This window comes from Podarcis muralis, chromosome 17 (assembly GCF_964188315.1).
Source record: "Podarcis muralis chromosome 17, rPodMur119.hap1.1, whole genome shotgun sequence".
NCBI classification, from domain to species: domain Eukaryota; kingdom Metazoa; phylum Chordata; class Lepidosauria; order Squamata; family Lacertidae; genus Podarcis; species Podarcis muralis.
This window is the reverse complement of record NC_135671.1, coordinates 7,054,564-7,082,397: the sequence shown is the minus strand read 5'-3', so window position 1 is coordinate 7,082,397 and position 27,834 is coordinate 7,054,564. Positions and strand designations below refer to the sequence as shown.

Genomic DNA, 27,834 nt, shown 5'->3' with positions numbered 1-27,834 from the left:
AGCTCAGTGGGTGTTGCAAACTGACACAGGCTTCACTTCGGAATCCCAGGGAAGACTGCACTGCACAATTCCTGCCGGAAGAGAAGGAAGGCAGAGAGAAACAGACCCGGATCCCTGGCACGTGAATAGTTGTGCTTAGCTGTGCCTCTGGAATTGAGTGCAGAATTGCTCAGCATGGCCGCTGAGGCATGGTAAGTTTGAGCGGGGAAGTATTAGCTCGGGGTGCATTGTCCTGCCCTTAGTAATTCTGGGTTCCAGATAACTCCAATATTGAATAAACCGCAACCCATGAGAAGACAGAGCTATGCATTCCCAAATAAGAATAGGATCCTCTGCCTCATGGTTGCCTGTTAATGCTGTAATGGAGAAATCTGAGGGCTCCTTTGGACAAAAAACAAGGACACCAGCCAGGAATACCAGAGCAAAACAGCAGCCAGTAGGCTTGGTCTTTATTGGAGACTGTCGCGACAGGACTCCCACCTGCCACAAGGTGGAACAAGATGGAAGCCCCGAACAAAAGAGAACCCAAACTTTTATTAGCTGCTAATCCCCATGTTATGGACGTGGGTGGTGCTGTGGGTTAAACCACAGAGCCTAGGACTTGCCGATCAGAAGGTTGGCAGTTCGAATCCCCGTGACGGGGTGAGCTCCTGTTGTTCGGTCCCTGCTCCTGCCAACCTAGCAGTTCGAAAGCACGCCAGTGCAAGTAGATAAATAGGTACCGCTCTGGCGGAAAGGTAAACGGCATTTCCGTGTGTTGCTCTGATTCGCCAGAAGCGGCTTAGTCATGCTGGCCACATGACCCGGAAGCTCCTGTGTATGTGCTGGTATGGTTAAGGGATTATGGCCGTCCTGTATCAAACCATCCCCCTTTGATGGTCCTTCCTTCATGGAGTAAAATAAAAGTGGACCAGTGTAAATCCGATGTATGGTTGATTTACTATGAATTTATAACAGAAACGTCGCGTTTGTCGTGTGTGTGTGTGTTGTGTTTGTACAAACTGAATGATGGGGGGGTTTCCTGCAACACTGACATGGCCCACCCTTGCCAGACGTGCCACCTCTGAGATGTAGGGAGAGGGCAGGAAAAGGGGGGGGGGAGGAGAGGAGCACAAGGAGTTTTTTTGAATACAGTGGTGCCTCGCAAGACGAAATTAATTCGTTCCGCAAGTCTCTTCGTCTTGCGGTTTTTTCGTCTTGCGATGCACGGTTTCCCATAGGAATGCATTGAAAATCAATTAATGCGTTCCTAGGGAAACCGCCTTCAGACCAGGTCCGGGGACAGACTGTCCCCGGACCTCTTCTGAAGGCTGGGGGGGGGGACAAGGGCTTTTCTTCCCACCCCCAGCATTTTAAAAAACCCTGGGACAGCGGAGGACTTCTCCGCTGTCCGGGCGATCTTAAAATGCTGGCGGGCGGCATTTTAAAATCGCCCCGGGACAGCGGAGGACTTCTCCGCTGTCCGGGGCGATTTAAAAGCCCCTGGGAAGGCAGGCAGGGGGGACAAAGACTTTCGCCCCCCGCCCGCCTTCAGAAGGTGTTCCCGCCCCCCACCCGGCTTCGCAGCAGCGCTACGAAGCCCGGCGGCTGGGGCAGGTGTTCCCGCCCCCCCCACCCCGCTTCGGAGCAGCGTTCCGAAGCGGGGTGGCTGGGGCAGGTGTTCCCGCCCCCCGCCCGGCTTCGCAGCAGCGCTACGAAGCCCGGCGGCTGGGGCAGGTGTTCCCGCCCCCCCACCCCGCTTCGGAGCAGCGTTCCGAAGCGGGGTGGCTGGGGCAGGTGTTCCCGCCCCCCGCCCGGCTTCGCAGCAGCGCTACGAAGCCCGGCGGCTGGGGCAGGTGTTCCCGCCCCCCCACCCCACTTCGGAGCACCGGGAGAAGCGATCTCCCCGCAGCCCCTTGCTTCAAAAGAGGTCCGGGGGCAGACCTCTTTTGAAGCAAGGGGCGGTGGGGAGAAGCGATCTCCCCGCCGCCCCTTGCTTCAAAAGAGAAGACCCGCTGTCCCCGGGGCAAGCTTCGTTTTGCGAAGCAAGCCCATAGGGAAATTCGTCTTGCGAGGCAACTCGAAAACGAAAAAACCTTTCGTTTTGCGAGTTTTTCGTCTCGCGAGGCGTTCGTCTTGCGGGGTACCACTGTATATATATTTCAAAACGCTTTGTGCACCTGCGTCTAATCTTGCCCCTTTCTAAAATTCATTTAATAATAATAATAATAATAATAATAATAATAATAATTTTTGTTTATACCCCGCCCTTCCCAGCCAAGGCCGGGCTCAGGGCGGCTAACAAGCAATAATAAAAACAAGTTGAATGAATACAATTTAAAAACAAGATTAAAATACAACATTAAAACATTGAAACATTAAAATATTAAAATGCAGCCTCATCACAGGAGGAGAAAGGAAAAATAAAGAGGGGGAGGGAATCAAATTTATTGGTGTGCAGTGTTGTTTTTTTAAATCTACCAAAGACTAAAATTAAATTAAATGGGGGCGTTTCTCAGGATGGTGGAGTGCCCGTGTGCTGCGTCCTGTGGGTGAAGTGGTGGCAGCCCTTCTTCCGATAGGAAATGCTCTGTGGGGAGGGGGACGGCGACAAAAAATGGGTGTGTGTGTGTCAAATAGAGGGTCAGTTGCCGGATGTATGTGTGTGAAAAATGTCCCTATTTTCATCTGAGGAATGTTGGAGGGTATGCAATCTATTTCTCCCCTGCAAATGCTCTCCAGGAATTAGCCAGATTGGGGGAGAAATAGATGAGTTGGGGGCATTTCTTAGGACGAATCAGTGGATGAGCTTAAACAGTTACCTCCCACTGCTGATTGTAACAGGGAGAGCTGGAGGTAGGTTTGGGAGTCCCTGCTTTTCAAAGCAACGCTCTCCGTCCCTCCTGTCCTCTTCTTCTTTAAAGGTAAAGGTAAAGGGACCCCTGACCATTAGGTCCAGTTGTGGCTGACTCTGGGGTTGCAGCGCTCATCTCGCTTTATTGGCCGAGGGAGCCGGCGTACAGCTTCCAGGTCATGGAGCCAGCATGACTAAGCCAGATCAAACCAGAGCAGCGCACGGAAACGCCGTTTACCTTCCCGCTGGAGCGGTACCTATTGGAGCGGTACTTTGACGTGCTTTTGAACTGCTAGGTTGGCAGGAGCAGGGACCGAGCAACGAGAGCTCAACCCGTCACGTGGATTCGAACCACCGACCTTCTGATCAGCAAGTCCTAGGCTCTGTGGTTTAACCCACAGCACCACCTGTGTCCCTCTTCTTATTTACACACTTCCAAATCTGTCTCCTGGTTTGTTGGGGGGGGGGGTGGCAGCATCAAATTGTGTAGTTCGTTGGGGAAAGTACTGTGTGCTTTTGGTGGTGATTTGCTTGTTTGCTGGCGACACACAATTTCTTCCCTTGAAATCTCCTACCTTGTAACTGTGGAGCTGCATGGTCTTCGACGGGTTATTCTTCATATGGGACCGCCTCTCCTGGTATGCCCCTCGGAGGACCTTAAGGTCCACAAATGACAACACCTTGGAGTTCCCAGGTCGCAAGGTGGTTAGATTGGCCTCAACTAGGGCCAGGGCCTTTTCAGTACTGGCCCCAACTTGGTGGAACGCTCTGTTACAAGAGACCAGGGTCCTGCGGGACTTGACATCTTTCCGCAGGGCCTGCAAGACAGAGCTGTTCTGCCTGGCCTTTGGTTTGGACTCAGTCTGACCCTTATGTTTCCCTCCCCTTATGGTTTTGATCTATGGGCTACTAATAAAATGAGGCTGCATTTTAAATTATATTGTAACCTGTATTTTAAATTGGCTTTTTAAAATTGTAATTTTACTGGTGTTAGCCGCCCTGAGCCTGGCTCTGGCCAGGGAGGGTGGGATATAAATAATTTTATTATTATTATTATTATTATTATTATTATTAACTTCATTCATGACTAACCCATGTTTGGGAGCGTTATTTCTTCCTCCTTTGCCATCCCTGCAATGCTGCTCACAATAATACCAAGTTGAAATGGCTCTTGTTGGTTTACAGAGCTTAGAAGAGAAAAACGAAAAAAAGTACCAGGTTCCTCTGAACACTGTCAATAAGATTAGCCTTTCATTATCTTGACCTTTGCCTGTCTCTCAATGGCACTTTGCAGATGTTTAACTTCAAGGAATGTTTTCTCCTGTCAGTAGAAGCAGAAAGAGAAAGAGAATCAGGAATGGCTGTTTATTGCAGAAAGGGGAAACATGAAAATAGTTTCTTTCTTCATATATAAAGGCAAAGCTGTCATTGTGCAGCCTCTCTCCCCCCCCCCCCCATTTGTAGTGCTGCATCACAATCCTGGATTTGTATGGAGTCAGGGGAGGGGAGGGGAGGAAAAAAGAAGGCAGATTGCACAACTGCAGTGAGGAGGGAGAGAAGCTGAGAGAAAAGCAGCGTTTTTCAACAACAGCAGAGATTTGAGTAAAGCAGCAATGGAGAGACACTGAGGGGGTGTGGAAGTTTGAATACAGTGAGACGGGAGAAGAAGAAGAAGAAGAGTTTGGATTTGATATCCCACCTTTCACTCCCTTTAAGGAGTCTCAAAGCAGCTCACATTCTCCTTTCCCTTCCTCCCCCACAACAAACACTCTGTGAGGTGAGTGGGGCTGAGAGACTTCAAAGAAGCTGCATGTGGAGGAGTGGGGAAGCGAACCCGGTTCCCCAGATTACGAGTCCACCGCTCTTAACCACTACAGCACACTGGCTCTCTCACTACAGACACTGGGAGTTGGGAAAGGCCCTGTTATGTCAGCATTTTGGTTTTAGCTTCTCTGTTGTACCCAGAGGTCCATACACAATCTAGATCTATTGCCTATTTGTTGCCCCTGAAATTGCTCCTCAAGCAATTTCTTTCCAAAAGCATAAGATCATTGTTCATGGCTGATGTAGCTTAGCCGTTGTCAAGATTTTCTCTGGCTCCAGAGCTTATGGAACACCTTTAAGGGAAATGGGATCTTCATCTAGCTTTCAGATAATTTTTTAATCTTCATTTGTGTTTCCTGAGCAGGCAACTGAAAAATGAAACCTGCACAAGTTCAGTGGACATGGAACTCTTCCTGCATTGTTCACTTCTTCCATCAGTAAGTTGAGTAATCTGACTGCCAACTCGCAATTGGCTGTTAGTCTATCCCTTGACGTGTCTGCATTCATTTCCCCCCTTCTTGTAGATTGCCATCATTGTGGTGCTGTCCTGTCTTGAAAAAAGAGCTAGGAGAAGCCGGCTAGATGAAAAATGGCCTCTTCTCAACAGGAGATGCGGAGTGGTCATGTGAGTCTCCCTGAAAGGCACTTTGCTGCGGTAACCATAAACCGGTCACAATGAGAACATTGCCTCAGAGCACTTTTGGCCACTGGTTCACAGCAAAAGGGTTTAGGCTGGAGAAAGAGGAGGGCAGAAGACTTGGCAGAAGAACTGATGTGTGTGTCCTGTATAATTGCTTTATTTCCCACTGGTTAATTCCTTTACCAGCACTAGTTGTATTGCTAATAATAATGATGATGATGATGACAATTTTATTTATTTATACCCCACCCATGTGCCTGGGTTTCCCCAGCCACTCTGGGTGCCTCCCAACAGAATATTATTAATAATAAAGTGATAAAACATCAAACATTAAAAACTTCCCTAAACAGGGCTGCCTTCAGATGTCTTCTAAAAGTCAGATAGGTGTTTATTTCTTTGACATCTGGTGGGAGGGCATTCCACAGGGTGGGTGCCACTACCAAGAAGGCCCTGTGCAAACCGGAACACTTACTTCCAGGCTTGTGGTGTTTGTGAGCCAAAATGTGCAAGTACAGTCATACCTCGGGTTACAGACACTTCAGGTTGTGTTTTTTTGGGTTACGGACCGCCGAAACCCGGAAGTATCGGAATGGGTTACTTCTGGGTTTTGGCGGTTGTGCATTCACAGAAGCACTAAATCGTGCTTTGTCCATGCGCAGAAGCACCGAATCACAACCCGTGTGTGTGCAGATGCGCTGCTGTGGGTTGCGAACGCTGCGGGTTGTGAACATGCATCCCGCATGAATCATGTTTGCAACCCGAGTGTTCACTGTACCAAGGCATTCGAGAACCAAAGCACGACTGTAAATGGAAATACATTGTAGCTGAAGTAAAGATCACCATGATAATATTTGTTTGTTATTTTAACCACCCTGAAGAGGCCACCCACCTGCTAGTGGGTTGCTGTTACTTTGCCATGGAGCATGAATGTCTTTTTGTTCCCAGACCCTTGGATTTTACGGGGGCATTCAGCAATCGGTGGTCCCTGGGCTTTGCCTTCGGAGCTACAGCCAACAAAGTCATGATTCTGTTTTCGGAAGACTACCTCCCACTGCCCAGCAAGTTCAGATGGGCAAAAGGTAAGAGGCCCCTGCTGAGAAATGCCAGCCTGGCGCATAAATCAGTTGGGGTCTTCATTGAGTCCCTGGTTGAGGAAGCTGTGTGTCCCCAAACTGCTGCCCTTCAGATATGTTGGACTATAGCAGGGGTCATCAAGGTTTACCTTGCCTGGGCTGGATCGGTATCCCTCTGTGGGCCGGATCGTGCATGCACATGAGCGCGCCTGCCCATGATTTTCAGTGTCTGCGCAGACACGATTTTCAGCGCTGCGGAAGCGAGTCCCTGCGCAGCTCTGGTTTAGCGCAGCACGTGAGCAGGCCACTCAGTTCAGGGGCATCTCGTGGGCCGGTCAAATGACCTTTGTGGGCCGCTTCTGGCCCATGGGCCTTAGCTTGCTGACCCCTGGATTACAGCTTCCATCTGTGCTCCACCACCAAGCAATGAACCTCCCTAATATGAAACTCCTTCAGAGGGTGACAACACAAGGACAGGCCTTTTCTGCAGTTGCTCCCTGTTTGTGGAATGCTCTCCCCAGCGAGCTTTGGCTGGTGCCTTCATTATGCAACTTTCTTCTTCTTTGGCGATCACTCGTAGCCGAGTAAGATTGTCTTCCGTGAACACAGTCTTAACAGTGAGTCCGTAAGTGACTGTGGAGGCAAATTCTGGATCCACACATTCTTCCACAGTGGGGACATTGGTTTCTGGACAGGAGCTGATCATGGTGTGGATTTGCCAAACATGCCTTCCTCTTAGCACGTTTCTCCCTTTCCTCCTGCATTTGAGAGTCTTCAAAGTCCATGACACCTTTGGTAAATGCTATTCTCCAATTGGAGCGCTCGCAGACCAGTGTTTCCCAGTTGTCAGTGTATATACTACATTTTTTTTTTAGATTTGCCTTGAGACAGTCTTTAAACCTCTTTTGCTGACCACCACCAAAAGCCGTGACAGATACAGACAGAGATAACACACTGCCAAGTTTCCCAGTTGTCGGTGTTTATATTATATTACCTTAAGGCAGCAGGCAAAAACATTCCTCTTTAACCAGGCCTTTGGCTGATAGACATCTAATGCCTTTTAAAAATGTATTGTGGAAGGGTGTGTGTGTGGGATTATTAGGTTGTTCTTGTTCTAATTTTTATTAAGTATTTTGTGTTTTTCGATTGGGATTTTATGTTGTGAATAGCCCAGAGACCTGCGGGTATAGGGCGGTATACATATTTGATAAATGATAAAATAATCATCATTTGTTTACGCCCACTGCAATTTCCTAATATGAGGATCGAATTATCTGTTTTCATCTTCTTACAGCCTTTGTTCTTCTCACTGGGGCCCTGGAAGTGGGCCTTTCCTCCTATCCTTTCTTTGCTTGCCTGTCCACACATTTCTCGATCGTGGGGGCCACGCTTGGATTCCTTTACACAGGAAGTTGGTGAGTATTAAGTTGTGGGTGAACATATCAGACGACACAGCGATTCTTCAAACAGCTCTTCTTTATTCAGATGCCATAACAGAACTGAACTGAAGGCCTCAGTCAGCCTGCTTATATAGAGCTCCAGTACAACGTAACTGTAACAACTTTCTGTAACTATCCAATCACTGAACGTCACTTTCGATCCTTCATTTGCATAAAAACTATCTAATCACTGAACGTCACCTTCGATCCTTCATTTGCATAACTATCTGCAGTATCCCCCTGCTGGCCCAGGGTGAGAACTTCAGTACATAACAGTGAGCAGCTTGAGATACCGTATTTTTCGCTCCAAAAGGCGCACCTGACCATAAAGCGCACCTAGTTTATAGAGGGGGAAATCAAGAAAAAAAAAAATCCCCCCCCCAGCTCCAAAGAGCTTCTCGGGGCTGCTGGGGGAAGCCCGCCCCCCCCCCCAGTCCCAAAGAGCAAAGCCAGCGGGATCCCGCTCACTGACCTGGCTTCCTCTTTAGTCGCGCGCAACCTCTCCAGCCGGGAGAGACTGTGCGCGGCTACGGCAATTCCCCCACCTCCCGCAAAAGCCCACAGGAGCTGCGCACCCTTTAAGGACCGCGCAGCTCCTGCGGGCTTTTCTATGAGGAGGGAGAAGGGACTGATGCAGCCAGTCAGTCCCTTCTCCCTCCTCGGGGAAAAGCCCCCAAGAGTGGCGTGCTCTTTAAAGGGTGCGTGGCTCCTGCGGGCTTTTCTACGAGGTGGGGGAATTCCCCCACCTCATAGAAAAGCCAGCAGAAGCCGTGCACCCTTTAAAAGGGTGCACAGCTTTTGCGCAAAAGCCCATAGGAGCCGTGCACCCTTTAAGGAGCGTGCGGCCCCTGCAGGCTTTTCTACGAGGAGGGAGAAGGGACTGACTGGCCGCGTCAGTCCCTTCTCCCTCCTGGGGAAAAGCCCGCAAGAGCCGCATGGAGCTTGTGTGCGGCTCTTGGGGGCTTTTCCTGCCTGCCTCCCCCCTGCCTTCGCTCCATAAGACGCACACACATTTCCCCGTACTTTTTAGGAGGGAAAAAGTGCGTCTTATAGAGCGAAAAATACGTTAGCTGGCCAGAATGGCACTCGTGGGTGCGATGGGCATGTGGGGAAGCTGGAGGTAATGAAAGAAGCATCATATAATGTTCTGCCTGTGTCCAGGGGGTTAATGCATTACCAGGGTTGCCAATGCAGTGCCCACAGACACCTTTGTTTCTCCTGTGGCACCTGTGAATGGTCTCAGTTAATATATCCTCTAAGATGCACAAGGTTGCGGGAGACCGACACGCCATCGTATCTCTCCTTTTTAATTTTATTTTACAGGATTGCCATCATAGCCATGAACATTGTGCAGTGCCCACATGGACAAGTGAGTGTCTGGCTAGGCAATAATACTAAGATGTTTGACATCACAAATACTTATCAAGGACATTGTTTTTAGCCCTTTTCAGGAGTTTAGTCATATACTACGATTGAGGGAGCTTCCAGAGTACAGATTGTTACCTGGGATTCAGTTATATACTGGCAAATTCAGGCTGCACAATCATAGTGTTTTTTATCAGACAAACCAACGCCGCTGGCCAACTGGGAGGCTTAGTGTGGGCAGAATGCCAGGCATGGTGACACTCTTGTAGCTTCTCATTGGCTCTGTGAGCCGGTAGCCTAACACATTAAAGCACACTCAGTACTTTGTTGGGCACTTTGTTGAACACTGTTGAAAACAGACCACCGTTGGCTGACGGGATAGCATTGTGGTTTTAAGGTCTGAGTGGGGAATATTTGGGACTCTACTTGGGGCATAGTAAAGGTAAAGGGACCCCTGACCATTAGGTCCAGTCGTGACCGACTCTGGGGTTGCGGCGCTCATCTCACTTTATTGGCTGAGGGAGCCAGCATACAGCTTCCGGGTCATGTGGCCAGCATGACTAAGCCGCTTCTGGCGAACCAGAGCAGCACACGGAAACGCCGTTTACCTTCCCGCCGGAGCGGTACCTATTTATCTACTTGCACTGGTGTGCTTTCGAACTGCTAGGTTGGCAGGAGCAGGGACCGAGCAACGGGAGCTCACCCCGTCGTGGGGATTCGAACCGCTGACCTTCTGATTGGCAAGTCCTAGGCTTTGTGGTTTAACCCACAGCGCCACCCACGTCCCTGCTTGGGGCATACAACTGCATATTTGCAGCACCAACAGATAACCCTTTTAATCCACATTTTTTCCTGCACAGATCATTGGGGAATATGAAAATATTATTTTTTACTGGCCCTCCTTGCTCTGCCAGGTTTTCCTGCTAGGCAGATTTGTCCATATGTTTGTGAAAGCGTCACGGGGCCGACTCCGGCTGCCTCCTCTAAGTGTGAGTATTTCAGCATCGAAGGGAACCCTCCAATTTCTCCCTTTTTATTCTTTACACTTATATAATGAACTCTGGAAGAAGACTAGCATAGCATTCTTAACTGGGCCAGCAGGTTTGTCTTACACATGTACTACTGGTCTTTTTCATTTTTCCTTTGGGAAGAGTAATCTGCTGCCAGTCACTGAAATAATAATATAATAATAATGCATTAGGAGTGGATTTGTACTGAACTGTCCGCACACCATTCTGCTTTATTGGTTGTTCTGCAATGCTGCCTCAATGTTACCTCAGTGTTGCTGCTTTCACTCCTGCACTAAAGGGAAAAAGCAGGACAAAAAGATAACCTGGAACATTTCTGATGTAAAAGTTGGGATTTGATTACAGTGGTACCCCGCAAGACGAACGCCTCGCAAGACGGAAAACCCGCTAGACGAAAGGGTTTTCCGTTTTGGAGGCGCTTCGCAAAACGAATTTCCCTATGGGCTTCCTTCGCAAGATGAAAGCCCATAGGGAAATCTCCGGGACAGCGGGGAAGCGCAGCGTGTCTTCCCCACTGTCCTGGGACACCTTCTCCCGCCGCCCGCCATCGGAACGAAGCTCCGATGCCGGGCGGGGGGGCGGGGACACCTTCTCCCGCCGCCCGCCATCGGAACGAAGCTCCGATGCCGGGCGGGGGGGCCGGGACACGTTCTCCCGCCGCCCGGCTTCGGATGGCTTTCCTGAAGACTTGGGGTGGGAGGAGGGTTTGCCTTCCCACCGCCAACATTCAGAATGCTGTTCTGAATGTTGGCGGTGGGGAGGAAAAACCCTCCTCCCACGCAAGCCCCGGGAACAGAGGGAAAGCGCTGCACGCCTTCCCCTCTGTTCCCGTACCTGTCCTGAAGGCTTGCGGTGGGGAGAAAAGCCCTTCTCCGCACCGCCAGCCTGGCAAGCGGTTTCCCTAGGAACGCATTAATTGATTTTCAATGCATTCCTATGGGAAACCGTGCTTCGCAAGACGAAAAACTCGCAAGAAGAAAAAACTTGCGGAACGAATTAATTTCGTCTTGCGAGGCACCACTGTAGATTATAGGAGGGAACATCTTTATTAGATATTACCCTTCCTCCCTCACAGTGATCTCAGCAGAGTGCTATCCCTTTGCAGCGTAAGAGGGAGCTTGGATAGGCTAGTTTTAGCCTTTTAATACAGTGGTACCTTCCTTCTCAAACTTAATCCGTTCCGGAAGTCCGTTCCAAAACCAAAGCGTTCCAAAACCAAGGTGCGCTTTCCCATAGAAAGTACCGTATTTTTCGCTCCATAAGACACACCTAGTTTTTAGAGGAGGAAAACAAGAAAAAAATATTCTGCACAGAGCATGTAAGCGGCTCTCACTTTTCTTGCTTTAAAGCAAGAGTCGCTTACACGGCTTCTGTCCCGCTTTGCGCAGCTCTCGCTTTGCTTGCCCATCCCTCCTCCTGCCTCACTGTAAAGCGATGCGACACCGGAGGTTTTTCCAGCCGAAATATTCCACAGGAACGCAGAAGTTGCCATTCAGTTGCCAGTAATTTAATAAATAGGAAACAATAATTTTGTAAAGATGTGATTAGTCCCCAGACACTTTGTTGTTGTTGTTGTTGTTTAGTCGTTTCCTCGTGTCCGACTCTTCGTGACCCCATGGACCAGAGCACGCCAGGCACCTCTGTCCTCCACTACCTCCCGCAGCTTGGTCAAACTCATGCTGGTAACCTCGAAAACACTATCCAACCATCTCGTCCTCTGTCGCCCCCTTCTCCTTGTGCCCTCCATCTTTCCCAGCATCAGTGTCTTCTCCAGGGAGTCTTCTCTTCTCATGAGGTGGCCAAAGTACTGGAGCCTCAGCTTCACGACCTGTCCTTCCAGTGAGCACTCAGGGCTGATTTCCTTAAGAATGGAGAGGTTGGATCTTGCAGTCCATGGGACTCTCAAGAGTCTTCTCCAGCACCATCATTCAAAAGCATCAATTCTTCGGCGATCAGCCTTCTTGATGGTCCAGCTCTCACTTCCATACATCACTACTGATGTAGTGACACTTTAGCGTGTTCTTAATTTCAAGGTTTGCTCTCCTTTGGACTCTTCCAGCTGAAAGATGTGCTCCCTGGAATAATGAAGCATCTCTTTTCTTCTTCCTGCAGGAGGAGAAGGTCTCCGTCATGGAACCACACCAGGCTCAATATGTCCAGCAGCTCATGAGGAAGCCTCCACTGATGTGAGCAGGGTCATTCTGTCCCGGGGCATTTGCTCTTTTAGTCTAAAAAATAATAACAGTGGAATCTGCATCGAGGGTTTTATAAGCTCCAGCTGCCCCGGCTAGGGACAGTCCCTGTTTTCTTTTTCTTTTTTAAAATAATTTTTATTCAGTTTCCAATATACATTCCATCCATATTTAACATCCATTTCTAACATATACATCTTTTAGACTTCCCTCAGCCTATCTGACAATTTCCCATATAATCACAATTACTCACATTTCTTAAATTTATATTGCGCTTTAACAATCCTTATCTTATCATATCTTTTAAGCAACATTTCTATCCATCGTTTTCACAGAGCTTCTTGAAAGCCAACAAGCGTTGTTTGCTTCTCACATATATTTTTGGTATACTCTGTGAATTTATTCCAGTCCTCGGTGAATCTCTGATCGCGTTGGTTCCGAATTCCCCCCGTTAATTTGTCCATTTCTGCATATTCCATAACAGTTTCATTCTCCATTCTTCCCTCGTCGGCATTTCTTCCTGTTTCCATTTCTGGGCCATCAAAATTCTAGCTGCTGTCACTGCATACCTAAATAATTTCACATCCTTCTTTTTAATTTCATTCCCTAATATTCCTAATAAAAATGCTTCTGGTTTCTTAACAAAAGTATATTTCAACATTTTCTTCATCTCATTATAAATCATTTCCCGGACAGCCTCTATTTTCAGTCTCCCCTCTTGCCTTTCGTAGGCTAGCTGATGCCTTACCCACAATCCCTGGGCAGGAGAAAATAGCATCTGTTGACCAAGGTCTCTTCCTGGGAACCTGTTTCCTGATTTGTTTGCATGGGGTTTATATGAATTTCTGTCAATCAATCATTATCCCACCCTTGTAGTGCTTCTCACCATCACACCCACACCCACACCCCTACCATATTTTTCTGTGTATAAGACTAGGTTTCCCCCCTAAAAAATAATGTCAAAAGTTAGGGGGCGTCTTATACATGGATAGGGATGCGGGTGGCGCTGTGGGTTAAACCACAGAGCCTAGGACTTGCCGATCAGAAGGTCGGCGGTTTGAATCCCCGCGACGGGGTGAGCTCCCGTTGCTCGGTCCCAGCTCCTGCCAACCTAGCAGTTCGAAAGCACGTCAAAGTGCAAGTAGATAAATAGGTACCGCTCCAGCAGGAAGGTAAACAGCTCTGGTTTGCCAGAAGCGGCTTTGTCATGCTGGCCACATGACCTGGAAGCTGTACGCCGGCTCCCTCGGCCAGTAAAGCGAGATGAGCGCCGCAACCCCAGAGTTGGTCATGACTGGACCTAATGGTCAGGAGTCCCTTTACCTTTACCTTAAAATTTCCACTATGCAATTGAATCCCACCTGCAGTTTGGAGGCGACCTGAGAGTTAACATAGTAAGGAGGCCCCATGAGATTGGAATGGTACCCAGGGATGCTGGATTACAGTGGTGAACAGGCAACTGCTGATTTTTTTTAAAAAAAAATCTTCTAAGCTTTATTTCACCCGGGTCAAAGAGCCAATTTGGCACAACCCTCCATAGCTACAGCTCTGCTTTAGGTGCCCACATTCTGTGGTAGGGGTGCAATTAGGAGGAGGGTAGGCCACTTTCTGAGAGCAGTTTCCACACACAGCCCACCTTTCCTTGTCACTTCAGTGCTCTTTACACGTTCTTTCCCACCAACAGGCAGCCTCAGAAATCCTGGATCCGGCGGAATGTGTATGAATGGGACCCTTATTTTCAGTTCCCCAGCAGGATGATCACCATGGCTGTGCTTGCCCTCATCTGCCTCTACATGGTGAATAAAATATTCCCTGTTTCTTTCTGGGTGGGTGGAGAGATGTTTTGGAGTAACAACATGGCTCTCCGGAGTAGGTAAGAGCAGCTCAATTTATTGATTTCCAATGGGGGCAGCTCAATTTATTGATTTCCAATGGGGGCAGATGTATTAATCTCTCTCTCTCTCTCTCTCTCTCTCTCTGTGTGTGTGTGTGTGTGTGTGTGTAAGATCCAGCTTCCTCTTCTCAGAGGAACGGCCCTTTGTTCATGGGGATATCTGTAATTATTATTATTATTATTAATAATAATAATAATACCCCACCCATCTGGCTGGGTGGCTTCCAACAGAATATTAAAAACACAATAAAACGTCAAACATTAGAAACAGGGCTGCCTTCAGAGAGTTGTTTATCTCTTTGACATCTGATGGGAGGGCATTCCACAGGGTGGGCGCCACTACCGAGAAGGCCCTCTGCCTGGTTCCCTGTAGCTTCACTTCTCACAGTGAGGGAACTGCCAGAAGGCTCTCGGAGCTGGACCTCAGTGCCCGGGCTGAATGATGGAGGTGGAGACGCTCCTTCAGGTATACTGGGCTGAGGCTGTTTAAGGCTTTAAAGGTCAGCACCAACACTTTGAACAGTGCTCAGAAATGTACTGGGAGCCAATGTAGGTCTTTCAGGACTGGTGTTATATGGTCTGGGTGGCCACTCCCAGTCACCAGTCTAGCTGCTGCATTCTGGATTAAGTGTAGTTTCTGGGTCACCTTCAAATGTAGCCCCATGTAGAGCGCATTGCAGTAGTCCAAGCGGGAGATAACCAGAGCATGCACCACTCTGGCAAGACAGTCTGTGGGCAGGTAGGGTCTCTGCCTGCGTATCAGATGGAGCTGGTTGACAGCTGCCCTGGACACAAATTGACCTGGACACAAATTGACCTGTGCCTCCATGGACAGCTGTGAGTCCAGAATGACTCACATTAATGAGCATTGATGCTTTAATTGTTCATATCTGGGCTGCAGATCTTTAAAGGAGTTCACTAGTGAAGATTAGCAGCAGGAAATATTGTCTGGGAATAACTGCTGCAAGTTAATTCCTTTTTATCCATTTCTCTCCTCCAGTTTGTTGTGAATGAGTTTTATGTCTTCAAGATGGTCTCACAAGCGCTGCAAGCTCTGAAGTCCACCTTTGATGTGGTTATTGTTTCCAGCAATACAACAGAAGTAGTTGCCCAGGTTGAGCATTTGAAAGACTTTATTGACGTCACAGAAGGTATGGGCACAGTCTGTGACTTATTTTGTATGTGTGTGTTGACGACAAAATGATGTCGGTGCTTGCGTTTCACCAGCTTTTCACATCTGCTGCTGACATCAATATCTTAGGCAGCCCATGTCTGCTGTTCGAATATGGATGTTACACGGACTATAATGTACTTTCAATTTAAACTGGGCTCTTTTTCCACAGCATAGGGGATGCCAATTAGATGGAAACTCTCAGAGTGATTAAATGCAAACAACCCATTTCAGTGGTGAGGTGGGAGTGGGAATCGGATCTGGAATTCAACACACCAATCAGGAGGACCCAAACTATTCTTTGGGGTGGCAGTTTTTGGGGGCACTTATCAGATTCTGGATAATAATGGGCAAGTTCCTGTCGTCAGGAGATCTCTCAGTCCTATTTTTCCCAATTAGTTTTTTTTTAATCAAAGATTTTCTTGCGTTCCAAAACAAATAAATTTATATTTATATTTTGGTACCGTGATCTATGTTTACTCCTGTTGGGTCCTTCCAGTGTCTAGTTACGATGTTTCTTGCTGCCTCTCAGTCCCCTTGATGTTGGGTTCAGGCCGAGGCTTCTTCCAAGGGCATCACTCAGTATGTGGCTGGAGAAATCTTAATCCCACCCCAAAACACTTTTACTTTTCTTTTAGAACACAGGTGGCCCTAGAGTCTAGATGTTTCTTGGACTCCAGCTACCTTCAGCCCCAGGTGTTATGGTACCAAGGGGTTGCTCGAGAGCAAGCAGGCAAATGCCTCCCTGCTCGGCTGTGAAGCCTTGCTTTTGATGCCAAAATAAACTTTCTCTGTGCAGAGCCCCACTCTCCCGTGTCTTGCTCATTCACTGGCAGAATCTGTGAGTGGGCGGTCCTTAAACCTTCCCCAGCAGAGTAGTTTCTTGACGCCCAATCTCCGCCTCCCCTCTCAGCGCGGAAGCCTACTGCGCAGGGAGGGCATGGGTAACGGAGGACCTCTCTCCTCCCCGCATTGCCCAAGCAAGGTGTCCTGGCACCACCTCGCCTCCTCCGAGCCCTGAAGCTCCTCTCCACTGGAGGCATGGTTACTCTCCTCCGCTAAGGAGGAGCTGCTTCCCACAATCTTTGGGGGCTCTCTGTAATCCATCTGGCTTTTCCCCTCTCGCCCCTGAGCCGATGGCAGTTCCCTGACACCAGCTGATGTGGCTAATAGCTGCGGATGAGAGAAAGGGAGTCCAGCAATATCTAGAGATACCCAGGCTGGCCACTCTTCCTTTAGAACTTTGCCAGGAGGCAGGAATCCGTTCCTGCTGAGAAGGCAGCATGAAAGACCGCCAGGAATGTGTACGTGCTGAGAGACACATGCAGGGTATGTGAGCCTGGTAGAGGAGTCTGTTTTCATATTCCCTTGCATGTCTTCAGTTTCACCTCCAATTCGGAAAATTAACTGTCTTGCCAAAGGAAAGGTGGTTCTTTTTAACAGAGATTCAGAAGCAATACAAAATGCACAAATGAGTGAGAAGATTTTATTCTAAAACAGCAAACAGGGTATACATACCAAGCAAGCACTTCAATCTGTCACTTGGAAGCCCCCATGAAGCAGCAAAGCGACTCCCCCAGGCAGGGCTGGATTTAGGTTTAATGAGGCCCTAAGCTACTGAAGGGACACGGGTGGCGCTGTGGGTTAAACCACAGAGCCTAGGGCTTGCCGATCAGAAGGTCAGTGGTTCGAATCCTCAAGATAGGGTGAGCTCCCGTTGCTCGGTCCCTGCTCCTGCCAACCTAGCAGTTCGAAAACACGTCAAAGTGCAAGTAGATAAATAGGTACCGCTCCAGCGGGAAGGTTAAACGGCGTTTCCGTGCGCTGCTCTGGTTCGCCAGAAGCGGCTTAGTCATGCTGGCCACATGACCCGGAAGCTGTACGCCAGCTCCCTTGGCCAATAAAGTGAGATGAGTGCCACAACCCCAGAGTTCGGCCACGACTGGACCTAATGGTCAGGGGTCCCTTTACCTTTTAAGCTACTGAAGGCAATGGGGCCCTTTATATGTCCAGCTGTCCTTTGTCAAGAACAAACTGTAGCTTTTTTTGTGTGTTGAATATATGATATATGGCAATTTATGGACCTAATAGGTATCTAAAGCCATTTGCACTTAACAAATAGGAGCCTATGTTGTAAACAAAAATCTGCCCTTTTCCCCTTATGGGTTATCCAAGAGCCCATATAGAGTCCTTACATAGGTTCCCTATTGGTAGGAGAAAATAACAGAGGCCAACCAGAGAATATTGAGAAGCAAAGCAGCTAGTAAGCCTGATCTTTATTGATCTGTTGCAACAGGGTCCTCACTCACCACACGCAGGAGGGAGGAGGAACCCAGAACAATGGTGTGCAAGCCCTTATATAGACTTTTGAAACTGCCCACTCTGTAGCTCAAGACCACCCCCAGAAACATCATACCTACCGTATTTTTCGCCCCATAGGACGCACCGGCCCATAGGACGCATCAAGCTTTTTTGGGGGGAAATAAAGGAGAAAAAAAAAATCCCCCCCCAGGTGCTTGCGGGGCAGGCAGCGGGGAGAAGCGCTCTTCTGCCCGCCGCCCGCCTTCAGATCAGGTCCGGGGACAGCAGGAAGACGCGCTGCGTCTCCCAGCTGTCCCCGGAGCTAGTGGGGCAGGCAGCGGGGAGAAGCGCTCTTCTCCCTGCCGCCTGCCTTCAGATCAGGTCTGGGGACAGCGGGAAGATGCGCTGAGCCTCCCCACTGTCCCCGGAGCTTGCGGGGCTGGCGGCGGGGTCTCCCCGCCGTCAGCCTCCAAACCACTTCGGGAGACAGAGGGATGGCGGCGTTCCGCCTCCCTCTGTCCCCCGACCTTGTGGGGCTGGCGCTGGGGCTCTCCTGAAGCCTGGAGAGTGAGAGGGGTCGGTGCGCACCGACCCCTCTCGCTCTCCAGGCTTCAGTGAAAGCCTGCATTCGCCCCATAGGACGCACACACATTTCCCCTTCATGTTTGGAGGGGAAAAAGTGCGTCCTATAGGGCGAAAAATACGGTACATCACAGAAATGGCGGTCTACAGTAGAAATCTGAGTGCTTTGTTTACCTCCTGCTTGCCAGGTTACCTGTTTAATGGTCAGGATTGGATTCCCTGGGGAGCCTGGCCTGTCTTTTGTAATAATAAATACTTAGTAATTATAAATACTTAGTTCCTGAGTCAGGTCACAGGCTCACACCCTATTCAAACACAGACATACCCTTAAGACAGGATTTGTGAAGGAAAAGACAATGGGGAGGCTTTCCCATTTTCCTTTGACCTTGCAGAGAAAACATTTGGTCAGTTTGGGAATCAAAAATGGTTTCAGGTCAGTCTTCCTGTGCTGATCTATGTACGTGCTTGGTTGGTACATTTATTATATATCTAAGACCTTAAAATTCTTATCACACCTACACAACACAAAACACTGTTGCTGTATATAGATTTTATTTTATTTGTTTTTTTATCTTATATTTTGGAAATGTACATCCAGTTTTTTCCCCTTTAATTTTTGGGGGGCCCCCCAAGAGAGGGGGGCCATAAGCTATAGCTTGTTTAGCTTATACGTAAATCTGGCACTGCCCCCAGGTAGCCTCAGTTTGCACGGCCCTGCGGCCGATCAGTCTTCAAAGAAACTCTGCCCATTCTGTCCGATTTTATAGATAACCTGTGTAACTTTCCAGAGTAGCTACATGCAGATAATCCATCAGCCGCCCCCTCCCAATGCCTCACTTTCTCAAAACAATGTCCAACATGAAAGAAGGTACCCAGCACTATCCTCCCAAACGGATTAAGGCAGCTGTGTGTGGGGCTTCACCTCCTCCCAATCTTCTCAGGACATCAAAGACTGTTCTCACACCATCAAAAAACTTAACAAGAGCGAGGGAGGGGGAAGGAACAGAGGCAGGAAGGGCTCTGTGTCAGACCACTAACTCCTCAATACGTTTTGTTTTCCGGATGCATTTCCCATACATTGACTCACAAGTAAAAAGAGGGTGGTGAGGAACTGTTCTGAAGCTTGCAGGCATCTTGGTACCTTCCATGCCTGTGAAAGCAGAGCAGTTGTGTTGACTGAGGATACGACCTCGCAGAGAGGATGAGGTCACACAGGTGACGGTTCTTTGTCCCACAGGTGTGTGGCTTTTCACCACCTTCACTGCCTGCCTCACCAGTGTCAGCTACGTGTTCCACATCCTGGCCTGCTACAGGTATGGAGATGCTTCGTGCCTTGTATCTTATTCCGAGAGGATTTCGGGACCCTGGGGGGAGTGGAGGAAAAGAAAGAGTAGCTTGTCCAAGCGGATCTAGGCAGCCAATTCAAGTCCTGGCAAAGTCAAGTCTAGCCCAAATTGTATTTGTATTTTGGGGCACAGCTGACTCTGGCAGCATATAAATAAACAAACTCGACTACACTATTTTCCTAGAAAGCACATGAAACGGTTGTGGGCTGGACAGAAGCAATTCCTTCCGTTGGTGTTTATCAGGCTGTCATCTTCTCAAAATGTGGTGAGTTCTCACTTCTCTTCCCCTTCAAGTCTACCCGCAGCAGTAACCTATCTTGCAAATACCCGAATCTCTTCTACGTAACCCAGACGTTGTCTGGAAAGCTCTGCCCTGGCTGCTCATTCCATGTTTAGCCCAATTCAAGATGCAAGTGTTGGTCTATACAGCCCTAAATAGTCTGGGTCCCAGTTATATAATGGAGTACCTCCTCTTGTCCTATCCTGCCTATGAACTGAGATCTGCTGGTGAGTCCTTTTCGGCTGTAGTGAAAGCTGGATGGTCAGAATTCAGAACAGGGTCTTCTCAGTGGCGGCACCCTAATTGTAAAACACTCATCCTGTAGAGAATAGGCAGGTGCTGACACTGAGGAATGTTTGGTGCCAGGAGAAAAAAAGGTGTTTTTGCCCAGTCTTTTGAAGTTTAGGCTGTTTTAAGATGGCTATTGTGGCAAATGAAGGAATATGTGGATAGGTTTTTAATTCAATTTTGATGTGTTGATTTTCTGTATTTGATTTGTTGCTCTGTTACCATTGCATGATGAAGGCTGGAATGCAGATCCCATAACTAACCAAACAAACACATACATACATACATACATACATACATACATACATACATACATACAAAATAATGGCATACTGGGGTCAGTTTCTTGGTCACATTGACATGTGATGGAATGTTGGGAGAATGAGACAGAATGTTTATGACTGGTCCCAAATGTTAGTCTTTTATCACTGCTTAGCTTTGGTATCAATGGCTTCAGCAAGGAAGATGGTCTATAGTACAAGTCCCAGTGGAGATTTATATATCAGGCCCTGTGTATATTCTTATTTTCTATTATACATGTGGGAGTTTATTGTATATAAACGTCTCTCCATTTTTTATTTTATTTTAACATTAACAGGCCTCAATAGCAAGATACTCTGGTTGGCAAATTGCATACATACTATGGGGTACGTGACTGTCTTTGTTGTGAACTGATGATTGCAGTTGCCCCTTTCTTCCCTTGTTAATTGTTCATTTGTGCTTTTTCCCTCTAGGGTACCTGATCGTCCACACAGTTCAATGCCTCTTTGGGGTGATGTTCATGTATGGTTTCGTTTTGCCCATCAAGCATGGTCAGGGGATCGAAATGCTAAAAAATCTGGGAACTGGGATGTAAGTGCCCTGCATTTTTTGTACAGTCTACTAGGGTGCTGACTGAGAAGGAAGTTGTGAGCCAGGATGTTGGTCAGGCAGGCATTCCCTGGGTAGTCTTGGGCGAGTGATGATCTCTCAGTTTTGCCCAGCGCTTCCTACATTCACAAAACATTTATTTTGTTCTCAGGTGTTCCTTGTGCTTTATCAAAGGCACAGAAAACATAAATAGAAGTGCCCTTTGCAAGCTGTGCTTGTGAACCTGATGACTCTGATTTTGGGGGTCAAACATTTGGTTTTCAACCTTCTGATCCTTGCAATCCAGACATTTACCATTTCCCCATCTGGCTGAGCTGCTTCTAGGTGGGTGACTCCTAGGTAAAGGTGAAGGGACCCCTGACCATTAGGTCCAGTCGTGACCGACTCTGGGGTTGCGGCGCTCATCTCGCTTTATTGGCCGAGGGAGCCGGCGTTTGTCTGCAGACAGCTTCTGGGTCATGTGGCCAGCAGGACTAAGCCACTTCTGGCAAACCAGAGCAGCACATGGAAACGCCGATTACCTTCCCGCCGGAGCGGTACCTATTTATCTACTTGCACTTTTATGTGCTTTCGAACTGCTAGGTTGGTAGGAGCAGGGACCGAGCAACAGGAGCTCACCCCGTCGTGGGGATTCAAACCGCCGACCTTCTGATCAGCAAGTCCTAATCTCTGTGGTTTAACCCACTGCACCACCCGCGTCCCTTGGGTGACTCCTACTGCTACCCAAACACAGAGGTGTACCTAGGGGTTGCTGAAAGTGGCTCCCTCTGGGGGCACAGGCCCGAGAAGGGCGTAAATATCAGCTGCCAGTCTATGAAGCGTATGGTGCTTATGTGCGTGATGATGTGCTACTGCTGTCATGGCGAGATCAAGCATGGGAGACGTTTCCTATCCTTCTCACACCACGGCACAAAGTTTATTTTTTAGGGGGTGGGTGGGTTCCAACACAGCTCTTTGCCAGGGTTGCAAAGTGTTATGTACTGAAATTTTCACCCTGGGCCAGCAGGGGGATACTGTAGATAGATTTCACTCAGGTCCACATATGCAAATAAGGGATTAAAAGTGACGTTCAGTGATTGGATAGTTACAGAAAATGGTTACTGTTGCGTTCTAGTGGAGCTCTATATAAGCAGGCTGGCTGAACCCTTCAGTTCAGTTCTGTTCTGGCCTGTGAATAAACAAGAGCTGTTTGAAGAATCGCTGTGGCGTCTGATATCTTCACCCACAAGGTTAACACAAAGGACCCTAGGTGTGTATTTGCCCAAAGATTGCAAGTTACAACAAGTGGAATTGCAACTGACTCTCCCTCCTATTGGGAATACAGTGGTACCTCGGGTTACAGACGCTTCAGGTTACAGATGCTTCAGGTTACAGACTCCACTAACCCAGATATAGTATCTCGGGTTAAGAACTTTGCTTCAGGATGAGAACAGAAATTGTGCTCTGGCGGCGCGGTGGCAGCAGCAGGAGGTCCCATTAGCTAAAGTGGTGCTTCAGGTTAAGAACAGTTTGAGGTTAAGAATGGACCTCCAGAACGAATTAAGTTCTTAACCCGAGGTACCACTGTATTGCCGATTTCCTATGTGTACATCCTGGTATTTTCCAGCCACCCCCAGTGGGTGTGGCATAGCAGTTGTTGTGTTGTTGTTGTTTAGTCGTTTAGTTGTGTCTGACTCTTTGTGACCCCATGGACCAGAGCACGCCAGGCCCTCCTGTCTTCCACTGCCTCCCGCAGTTTGGTCAAACTCATGCTGGTAGCTTCGAGAACACCGTCCAACCATCTCGTCCTCTGTCGTCCCCTTCTCCTTGTGCCCTCCATCTTTCCCAACATCAGGATCTTTTCCAGGGAGTCTTCTCTTCTCATGAGGCGGCCAAAGTACTGGAGCCTCAGCTTCAGGATCTGTCCTTCCAGTGAGCACTCAGGGCTGATTTCCTTCAGAATGGAGAGGTTTGATCTTCTTGCAGTCCATGGGACTCTCAAGAGTCTCCTCCAGCACCATCATTCAAAAGCATCAATTCTTCGGCGATCAGCCTTCTTTATGGTCCAATAGCAGTTATAGGGGAGGCCATTTGCAGCTTAGCACAGATTCCCCTTAATAACCCTTGTAGATTCACGGCATTTCTTGACTTTGCTGGTTTTTTAAATCCGTCTTTCAATTATTACTAGCAGTCTGTTGTCTTTGATAGCTGGGAAAGAAATGTACTGATGCATACCTGACCTTGGCATTCAGCTCCTTATATTTGTGTTACAATCTCATAAAACTGTCACTTCTCTCTGCCTCTTCTGCCTCAGCCTCACACTTGCCGTCGTCATAGGGCTCATGCAACTGCAGATTGCAACAGCTACTGCCTTCTTTCTTCAGCCGAAGATTTTGCTGACTGACAAGGAAAAGCCTTTGGCTCTTGATAACAGGTCAGTGCAAGGATGTTGGGTTGCCAACGGGGTTTGTTTTTTGACCAGGGGATGGGCTCTTAACATTTTATCCAACTGGTCCTGCCGATGAGTTTCTGCTTATCATGCAGTTGTTAAAGGCGTGGGAGCCGTGCTAGAAAAAAGCTGGCATTTCTACTTCCCATTGTTCAAGTTCATGATAGAAAAATCTGTTCCAGTCGAACCTGTGCAAGGCAAGAAATGTTTGCTGCCTCTGTCTGATGGAGGAAAAGTGTAACCACAGTGTCTGCCAGGAGAACGTACTAGTCAGGATTCTCGGAAGGACATTGTGGTCTGTCTTGAACAAGAACACAACAGCAACAGGAAAGTCCTGTGACCACCCAGAAATGTTAAATCTGGTGCTAGTAAAGGTAAAGGGACCCCTGACCATTAGGTCCAGTCGTGACCAACTCTGGGGTTGCGGCGCTCATTTCACTTTACTGGCCGAGGGAGCCGGCATACAGCTTCCGGGTCATGTGGCCAGCATGACTAAGCTGCTTCTGGCGAACCAGAGCAGCGCACAGAAATGCCGTTTACCTTCCCGCCGGAGCGGTACCTATTTATCTACTTGTACTTTGACGTGCTTTCGAACTGCTAGGTTGGCAGGAGCTGGGACTGAGCAACGGGAGCTCACCCCGTCACGGGGATTCAAACTGCCGACCTTCTGATCGGCAAGTCCTAGGCTCTGTGGTTTAACCCACAGCACCACCCGCATCCCCTGGTGGTTCTACCTAGTGGTATCTGGTGCTACCTAGTGGTTAAACTTTATAATAGGTAAAAAAGGTAAAGGACCCCTGGATGGTTAAGTCCAGTCAAAGGCAACTATGGAGTGTGGCGCTTATCTTGCTTTCAGGCTGAGGGAGCCGGCGTTTGTCCACAGACAGCTTTCCGGGTCATGTGGCCAGCATGACTAAACCGCTTCTGGCGCAACAGAACACTGTGACGGAAACCAGAGCGCACAGAAATGCTGTTTACCTTCCTGCCACAATGGTACCTATTTATCTACTTGCACTGGCGTGCTTTCGAACTGCTAGGCTGGCAGGAGCTGGAAGCTCACCCCGTCGCAGGGATTCGAACCACTGACCAAGAGGCTCAGTGGTTTAAACCACAGCGCCACCCGCATCCCTTATACTTTATAATAGTGCCATCCTCACAAGGGAGTTCGCACAAGAGAAGGTCTAGAAAACAAACATGGTGCCACAACTATGACGTAGTGAATTGGGGAGAACCGAAGGTGAGATGTGAGGGGGTGTCCAATTTTGGCCTCGCACAGGGTGCTGCTGAAATTTGAAAGGCCAAAGTCTGCCCCTGTGTCCAGCTAACCTCCCCTCAGAACGGAGCAACTGAAAGTAATGGACTAAAGGTAGTCATGTCCATTAATTCCAATGGGCTTACTCTGAGTATGACTAGACCCGGAGCCCATCCGTACCATCCTGTGCCTTGCTTTTGATTCCCACACGTACCTTTAGCTGGAAGCCTGAAAGCTAGAAGCCGTTTGATTCATTTTACACTTGATGCTGCCTCCTTGAGTGTGTCTGCTATTGTGACTCTCCTGTGGCGATTTGTCCTTATTTCCAGGAAAGCTTTCCAGAATTTCAACTACTTCTTGTTCTTCTACAACGTGGTGCTGGGCCTGGGGGCTTGCCTGTTCCGTTTGCTGTGCAGCGTCATCGTGGGAGCCTGGCTGATTGCTCGGATAGATAGGACAATCATGCCCAAAGGCTATGAAGCAGCTGACCTGGGTAAGGCCTGGGCTACTCTCTCTCTCTCTCTCTCTCTCTCTCTCTCTCTCTCTCTCTCTCTCTCTCTCTTGGGCCATAAGGCTGGAAGGTTCTCAAACATCCCTAGCTTTCAGAAAAGAAGCAAGCGAGCAAACAAACAAACTCAAAGGACAAGGGAAAGCCCACAATGAAGGCTGCATGATTTCATCAGCTTAATAGCTAAATTAATCAGCTGAATTTCTCCCTCACTGTGATTTGACTGCAGGATTCAGGACATGGATAGGGATGCTCTTCATGGACCACCACCACACGAATCCCACCCTCGTCTGTTTTTGCCACCTTCTCGTGGTCCGAACGAGAGAGAGACAACAGCAGACAACCACCGACTATCTTCATTTCACCAACGCAACAGTAACAGGTAGACTCTAGTTGGGCTGCTACTGTACATGTTACAGTAAATATTAGAAATATAGTTGCCGTTTATCAATACTTGCTATTGTTTTAGGATGCCAGTAAGAAGTATAAGCAAATTCTGACATTTACTAGCAAAATCTCAAAACTCCGCAAGTGCCTTAGGATCAAATTTCACCGTCTTCCCTGCTCTCTGCTGGCAGATATGGGCACTGCAGTGATATGGGCCGTCTATGAAATGTTCAGGTTAGGAAATATTGCATTCTCACAAGTGTGTGTAGACCGGGGGTAGGCAACCTAAGGCCCGTGGGCTGGATGCGACCCAATCACCTTCACAATCCAGCCCAGAGACAGTCCGGGAATCAGCGTGTTTTTACATGAGTAGAATGTGCCTTTTTATTTAAAATTGCATCTCTGGGTTTTTTGTGGGGCATAGGAATTTGTTCATCCCCCCCCCCCAAATATAGTCCAGCCCACCACATGGTCTGAGGGACGGTGGACCGGCCCATGGCTGGAAAAGGTTACTGACCCCTGGTGTAACAGCAGTGTGTGTGTGTTTGTGTGTGTGTGGATACTTGGCTCATCCCACAGGTGAAGCCAGTATACAGTGGTACCTCGGGTTACATACGCTTCAGACTCCGCTAACCCAGAAATAGTGCTTCAGGTTAAGAACTTTGCTTCAGGATGAGAACAGAAATTGGGCTCCGGCGGCGCGGCAGCAGCAGGAGGCCCCATTAGCTAAAGTGGTGCTTCAGGTTAAGAACAGTTTCAGGTTAAGTATGGACCTCCAGAACGAATTAAGTACTTAACCCGAGGTACCACTGTACTGGGTGTTTTTTGAAGTGGCAACCACGTTAATGAAGCGTGTTCCACCTGGTGTCTGTGCCTTGAAGGAGAAAGGATATTAGGCAGCATATTAGAAATTAAGCACTGATGCCTTGTTTTCTTTTAGATTTCAGAGTTTCCAACAAAGCCAGGACAAGGTGGTTGCTGTCATACACTCTTCTAAATAACCCCAGCCTCTCAGCACTCAGGAAGCCAAAATGAGGGTCCTCTCCTACAAATGCGTTGCTAATTCCCCCCACTACAGATGCAACGGGACTGAAATGAACCTCACTGAGACTGCACTGCCATATTCCTCATATGCAACTTCCTAATACTGTATCAGACCATTGGCCCATCAGGATGAGTCTATGTACTAAGGCTGGCTGCCGGTCTACTCCAGTTCTGCCACCTGAGACCCTCTTAACTGAAGAGACTCTAGCGATCAAATCTGGGACCTTCTGCTATTGAGCTCTAACCATTCATCCCCTGAACTTGAGCTTGTTATTTGAGATGGTCTGGAGAACTGCTAGCCCAGATGTTTTTATGCCTGTATGATGTGGAAGATATCTGAATAGTACCTCATTTGTTGGCTTTCATCATGTTTCCGGCATTTTTCTGCTATTTCCTTGGTAGGTCTCCAGTGAAACCCATCTCTGGGTGATTTTTGGCATAGATGAATCAAACTGCTGGAATTGTAGACAAAAGGCCTTTGATATGTCCATTCTTCCCCAGTGGAAAATGTACTACAGCTGCATCTTCAAAATTCACATGTGGTCACACTGGTGATGTCACAGCACACACCAATGAGGTCATAGTTACTGTATCCAGACATCAGAAAGGCCATGGCTCAGTAAACCTGATGCCCATCTATGTTTGGAAATCATCCAGTTTCAACTTTTCTTGCTGGTCAAACTTTGTAATTCAAAATGAGGATACAGAAATATTGACAATTTGAACATTGCAAAAACTAAAATACTTTCGCGCAAATAAATACTGCTTGTTTAAATGTGACAAAGACGAGAGAGGTGTTATTTCATGAGCAGTAGTTGTACTAGTGGGATGTGGGTGGTGCTGTGGGTTAAACCACAGAGCCTAGTGCTTGCTGATCAAAAGGTCGGCGGTTCGAATCTCCGCGACGGGGTGAGCTCCTGTTGCTCGGTCCCTGCTCCTGCCAACCTAGCAATTCGAAAGCACCTCAAAGTGCAAGGAGATAAATAGGTACCACTCTGGCAGGAAGGTAAACGGTGTTTCCATGCACTGCTCCGGTTTTCCAGAAGCTGTATGCTGGCTCTCTTGGCCAGTAAAGTTAGATGAGCGCCG

The 27,834-nt window shown here is 48.3% G+C and overlaps 1 protein-coding gene across 6 annotated transcripts; it reads left to right on the top strand.

Annotated features, from left to right (window-relative positions):
• The first annotated feature begins 47 nt into the window (after positions 1 to 47).
• LOC114587928 (stimulated by retinoic acid gene 6 protein-like) lies at positions 48 to 27,529 on the top strand. Of its 6 annotated transcripts, XR_003704354.2 has the most exons (19): positions 48 to 191; positions 5,022 to 5,094; positions 5,182 to 5,282; positions 6,243 to 6,376; positions 7,665 to 7,785; positions 9,133 to 9,178; positions 10,035 to 10,163; positions 12,315 to 12,388; positions 14,079 to 14,190; positions 15,289 to 15,439; positions 19,580 to 19,655; positions 19,872 to 19,953; positions 20,855 to 20,903; positions 20,991 to 21,108; positions 23,420 to 23,539; positions 25,136 to 25,299; positions 25,544 to 25,696; positions 25,784 to 25,935; positions 26,642 to 27,529. XR_003704354.2 is itself a non-coding variant. In XM_077921051.1 (18 exons), exons 1-18 carry the CDS (start codon positions 175 to 177, stop codon positions 26,734 to 26,736), a joined length of 1,761 nt encoding a protein of 586 aa, XP_077777177.1. In that variant the 5' UTR covers positions 48 to 174; the 3' UTR covers positions 26,737 to 27,529. The 6 variants fall into 6 exon arrangements, 5 of the variants coding, with proteins under 5 accessions (XP_077777177.1, XP_028568643.2, XP_077777178.1 ...); XM_077921051.1 differs by lacking the exon at positions 25,784 to 25,935 and having other exon boundaries at positions 10,089 to 10,163; XM_028712810.2 differs by lacking the exon at positions 25,784 to 25,935.
• The last annotated feature ends 305 nt before the right edge of the window (positions 27,530 to 27,834 follow it).

What these genes read in the sequence shown, in the direction of transcription:
- LOC114587928 (XM_028712810.2), top strand. An exon ending in CAAGTTCAGATGGGCAAAAG is followed by an intron (nt 6,377 to 7,664) that starts GTAAGAGGCCCC and finishes ATCTTCTTACAG; the next exon opens with CCTTTGTTCTTCTCACTGGG. An exon ending in AAAAATCTGGGAACTGGGAT is followed by an intron (nt 21,109 to 23,419) that starts GTAAGTGCCCTG and finishes CTTCTGCCTCAG; the next exon opens with CCTCACACTTGCCGTCGTCA.